Genomic DNA, 5,185 nt, shown 5'->3' on the forward strand with positions numbered 1-5,185 from the left:
GGGTGCTGTTCCTGCTCTGCAGGCTCAGGGCTGAGCTGCTCCTCTGCCCCCATGTTCCACACGGTCCTGTGCTAGCAAAAGCAGCTGGACACACGTGGGAGAAAAGTCTGTATTTGCTCCATGGCTGGGCTCTGCCCAAGCCCCAGCTGTGGAAAAGGCCTCAAAAACTCCATCCTGGGGAACGCAGCCCCAGCAACACTGCAGGCAATGCTGCAAAGTCCTTCATGACACAAAAGGCACCAAATGTGGGCAGGGCCATGCAGTGCCATGTCCCCACAGGCACTGGGGTCCAATGCTGCCCATTGCCCACTGCCACCTCCCTGTCTGCTTCTCCCCCATCACTGCCCCTGCTAGCCAGCCAAGGCCCCACAGCAGGGACACATCTGTCCTGTCCCTCTGCAGTGTCCCACTAAGCTTCCAGCTGAGAGCACTGGGGCAGCCCAGCTTTCCTGGGAGCAGGCTCAGGGCAGCCAGGCAGAGCTGGGCACAAAGCATGGTGTGAGATGGGACTCCGGGGCACAGCCTGTCCCCCCATCCACCTGCCAGCCCCTTGTCCATGTGCCAGCCCTTCTTGGGGCACATCCTGCCCATGCAGGTGAAGGGGTCTATCCAGGCTGGCTGAGGGCCACCAGGGCTCTGTGCCCCTCTTCCAGTACAGCCAGGACACAGCCATCAGGCCAGGAGCCCAGAGTGGGGAGGGTGCAGGGGCTCTGTCCACCCTCTCTGGGGGAGGCTCCAAAGTCACGCAGGCCCAGCCAAGCTGCGCCGCAGGGCGCTGGGGTAGTATTTGAGGAACAGCTTCCTGGAGATCTCCATCGTATCCCCAGCTGGCACAGCTGGGTAGCGCTTCTTGTTGTAGATGAAGCCTCTCTCCACTTGGAAGACAGCCTTGTTGAATTGATCCTGGTGGAAGGGGCGGCCTGAGTTGAGGCTCTCCACCAGCACAGAGACGAAGAGGCTCCAGCGCACAGTGTAATAGTCCAGCACCAGCCCCCCCAGCTGCTTGTTGGCGTAGTCCAGAATGTTCCCGCTGGGCCCCCAGAGCGTCACCTGGTTGCGGGCATTCAGCTCATACTGCTCAGCCTCCCGGTCACTGGTGGCCATGGCACGGGCGCTCTCCAGCCAGCGGCCGAGGAGGAAGAGGCTGTGGCTGGACAGGAGGCTGTCCAGCTCTGGCAGCAGGTCGTACACCAGCACGCCACCGGCCGTCAGCAGCTCGGGCAGCGCGTGGCTCTGGAAGGCCTGGCGGATGCTCAGGTAGTAGTCGCTGACCAGCTGCTGGGCCGCCTGCCGCGTCACGTCCACCAGGTCGTACAGGAAGGTGGGGCTGGAGCCCAGCTCGGCACCGGCGCTCAGCAGCAGGCGCCAGGCTTCGTACACATCGCTGGCGTTGTACCAGAGCTCCGTGTCCATGTGCAGCGAGGGCCGGCGCACCAAGGGGCTGCGGTTGTGGTTGACGCACACACCGGTGCAGTTATACACGCTGCGGAGGAGCAGGCGCCAGGCGCCGGCTGCGGCAGTGTTTGGGGCGCCGTAGCGGCGCTCGGCGTAGCGGGTCACCCAGCTGGGCAGGTCGAGGGGCTCCTGACGCCAGCCCAGCTCGTTCATCAGCTCGTACACCATGTCGTTCTGCTCAATGCCCTCGGGCACCAGCCCCGTGCCCACCATGGTGGAGTTGGGGAAGCGCCGAGCGGCGAAGGGGCCGTGGTTGATGGCCTCCACGGTGCCAAAGAGGCCGTGGTTGCCCCCAAAGTTGTGCAACATGCACCAGATGAAGGGCTGCCCATAGAAGGACTCTGTCCACTGGTAAACGGGCTTGGACTCAGCGAAGAGGTCGAGAACAATCATCCTGCCGAGGGGCACTCCATGCAGCAGGGCTCGCACCTGTGCTGGCTGCCAGAAGTCAGGCTGGTGCTGGAAGAGCCAGCCCTGCATCAGCCACAGAGCCTTGGGGTCAGCTGGGGACAGAAAAGCACTGAGTGAGATCCTCTCCAGACAGGGCCCACAGGTGTCTCATGAGGCCCTGGGGTCACCAACCACCCCTCAAGGGGGTTTTGGGGGTCTGGCACCAATGGGTTCTGTGCTTGCATGGGGCCCACAGCCATCTCCCCCAGCTCCTGCTGTCCCACCTGGAGCCGTGTGGCCAGGCCAGCAGCACACACTGACCCACCTCCCGTCATCGAACTGAAAACAGCACTGCTGACTCTCGACAGATAGGCAGGGTCAGAGGACAGCGGGGTCATCTCGTTGAAGGTGTCTGCGCTATAGACGTGGTCTGTGCCAAACTCCTTGATCAACTCCTTCAGGAAGAGGGTCCCGATCACCTGGAACATGGGGTCCTCTGGGTCCAGCAGGTAGATGCATGAGTAGGTGCAGTCAAAGTGGCTCCAGCGCCCCAGGCGAGTGGCATTCACACGTGGGAAGACCCTGCACCGGGGAGCAGAGATGGGGATCAGGAGAACAGGACGGGACCACTGTGCCCATACAGGGACAGGGCAGCCTCCCAGGGAACTGAGCCCCCGGGGCAGGGACTGCACCTACCGAAGGATCCCCTGCGGCACGTGGCCCGCGAAGGCCGGCAGCACCGTGGTCATCCCCAGCGAGCGCATCCGCTCCACGATCCGGTACTGGGGGAGAGAAGGAGGGAGGGAGCAGGAGAGAAGCCCCCACCTTCCCACGAGGGGACCCCGGGCGCTGCTGCAGCTCGGGGTGGGGCAGGGGGATCCCCGAGGCTCCCTGAGGGCAGCCTCGGCCAGGAGGACCAAGGGGTGACAGGGGTTTGCCCCGTCCCCGGTACCTGCAGGTAGAGCTGCTTGAGGTGCCAGGTGGGCGGCAGCGGCCCGGCCCAGCGGCGGAGGTTGCCCATCCTGTTCCAGGCCAGGAACGCGGGGCCCGTAAAGTACTTGTCGATCTCCGACTGGTTCAGCCCCAGGTTGCGGTAAACCTGCGCCGGGCGCCGGGGGTCAGTCGGTCCCACGGCTCCCGGTTCCAGAGGTCCCGCCACCGCCATCCTGTTGGTTCCGGTTCCGACGCCTTCCCGGTCCCCGCCGCCCCTCGTCCCCGGTTCTCACCCGCTGCCAGACCGCCTCTTGCCCCGCGAACGCCGGTGCCAGGTTAATGCCGCTCAGCGCCATCCAGTCGATCTCCCGCTCCCAGCGCGCCCAGTCCCACCAGGCGAAGGAGTAGCTCTGGGTGCAGACGTTCTGGTAGTAGCGGTACCTGCGGGACGGCGGAGGCTGCGCCCGGGCCCCCCGGGCCCCCGTTACATAACAGCGCCTTGTCCCGCGCTAACGAGGCGTGAGCCCGGCCCCGCGTCCCCGTTACCTGCCGGGGGCGGCGGCGCGGATCTCGGCCCGCAGCCGCGGCAGCGGGTCCGGCAGGCGGAGCTGCGCTCCGGACCAGGACAGGTGGCAGCCGCAGAAGTCTCGCAGGTAGCGATAGAGACCGGCGGCCGCCGCCACGCCGCTGGAGCCCGTCACGGCCACGGCCACGGCGGCGCCGGGAGGCGACCACAGCCGGTAAATGTCGGGCCCGCCAGCCGCCAGCGCCGGGTCCACCGCCAGCGCCACGGCGGCGGCCCGCGGGCCGAGCAGGCGCCGCGCCAGCGCCCGCACCGCCTCCTCCTGCCGCGCGTCCCCCGCTCCGGCCGCCGTCACCGCCAGCAGCAGCAGAAACGGCAGCGTCAGCCCCGGCCCCGGCTCAGCTCCCGGTTCCGGCCCCCGCCGCACCGCCATCGCCGCTGCCTGCCCCTGCCCCGCCTCTCCCGGTACCGGCCCGCCCGCCGCCGGCCCCGCCTCTCCGGGCCCCGCGGGGCTGGGCGGGCCCGGCCGGGGGCGGCCCCGATCTGTCACCGACCTGCCCCGAGCGGAGCGGGTCCCGGCCCCCGGAGCAGGGATGTCCCGGGCCGGCTGGGGACAGCCGGGGCTGGCTGGGGACAGGCGCTCCCTGAGCCCCGGGGACGCTGCGGCTCCTTCCCCGCCCGCTCCGGCTGCCCCAGCAGGGACCGGGTGTGCAGCTCCTGCCCGGGGCAGCGGGACCCCCGGGGCTCCGGGCTATTTCCAGTCTCGCGTTTTATTCCCGTCACAGTTCCGCACCACCGGGGCAACCGGGCCGCGGCGGCACCGCCCATCCATCAGCCCGGGGGCTCCCGGGACTGACCGGGACCCGCTCCGGCCGGCCGGGGGCGCTGCGAGACCGGGCAGCGCCGGTGCCCCGGGGCCGGGCAGTGCCCGGGCAGCACCGGGAGCGGCCCCGCCCCGGGGAACCGGGCGGGCTCGGGCTGCCCGGGTCTCTGTCAGCTGCAGCACGAATTCGTAGACACTTCCAGGCCAGAACCCGGTTGCGGGGCGGCCCGAGCACCCCCAGTACAGCCCATGGGAGGCTGGGGTCTCCTGCCAGCACCAGGGCTGTGCCTGTGACCCCAGAGCCGTGGAAACGGCTGGAAATGTTGCGATTGCACGAGAGAATGGTGAAAGAGAGAACATTTCCCCGGGCCTCTGGTACCTACAGCTGCAGAAAAAGCATCCCCCGCACCTACGGGAAGCCGGTTCCTTGTCCAAGAGGAGGAGCCGCAGTTCAGCGGCTTCTCGCCCTCCTGGAGAGCCCAGGAGATGGGAAACACACCAGCATGAGCAACACAATCGCCAAAACCCTGCAGAACCCTCCCTTCCGCTGCTCCCACACACGTGGAAATACCCTGTCCGGCAGGAAGGGCCTGGGTAAACACGGCCCTGCGGGGAGAGTGGGGGTCCCTGGGGCTGGGGACAGCAGCAGGGCACAGCCCGGGCAGGCAGCTCGTGTTAGCCCATGGAAGGCTACCCACAGCACAGGGTTTAACAAGGAGCTTTTCCCCCTGCACAGCTCCTCGTTCCACCCAGTTACGGGGTCTTTCGAGGTGGGCAGGAGGCCCCGGGATAAACGGCCCTGGCCCAGCCTCGGCTCAGGACAGCGCTGGGGCTCGATAAGCACAGAGACAACACAGCCAGGCAGGGTCACACCGGCCTTGCTGTGCAAACCAGCCCTGCCCAGCCCCTGCCTCTGGCCACAGAGCTGACAGGATGCTGGACAGAAACGCCTGAGCTCCCAGCTGTCCCCAGCAGCTCCGGGGGCTGTGTTCAGTGTAGGTCAGGGATGAGGGGCTGCCCCCGAGCCCCCTCACTGAGGAAGCAGAAAACAGATCACAGCG

The 5,185-nt window shown here is 67.5% G+C and overlaps 1 protein-coding gene across 1 annotated transcript; it reads right to left on the reverse strand.

The window, feature by feature from the left end:
* Positions 1-95: 95 nt before the first annotated feature.
* Positions 96-3,759, reverse strand: NAGLU (N-acetyl-alpha-glucosaminidase). The gene is made up of 6 exons (XM_023942513.2): positions 3,325-3,759; positions 3,072-3,219; positions 2,798-2,944; positions 2,542-2,627; positions 2,171-2,427; positions 96-1,958 (listed from the first exon to the last, which is right to left on the reverse strand). Exons 1-6 carry the CDS (start codon positions 3,732-3,734, stop codon positions 742-744), a joined length of 2,265 nt encoding a protein of 754 aa, XP_023798281.2. The 5' UTR covers positions 3,735-3,759; the 3' UTR covers positions 96-741.
* Positions 3,760-5,185: the final 1,426 nt, after the last annotated feature.

Source organism: Cyanistes caeruleus, chromosome 27 (assembly GCF_971803275.1).
Source record: "Cyanistes caeruleus chromosome 27, bCyaCae1.hap1.1, whole genome shotgun sequence".
Lineage (NCBI taxonomy): Eukaryota > Metazoa > Chordata > Aves > Passeriformes > Paridae > Cyanistes > Cyanistes caeruleus.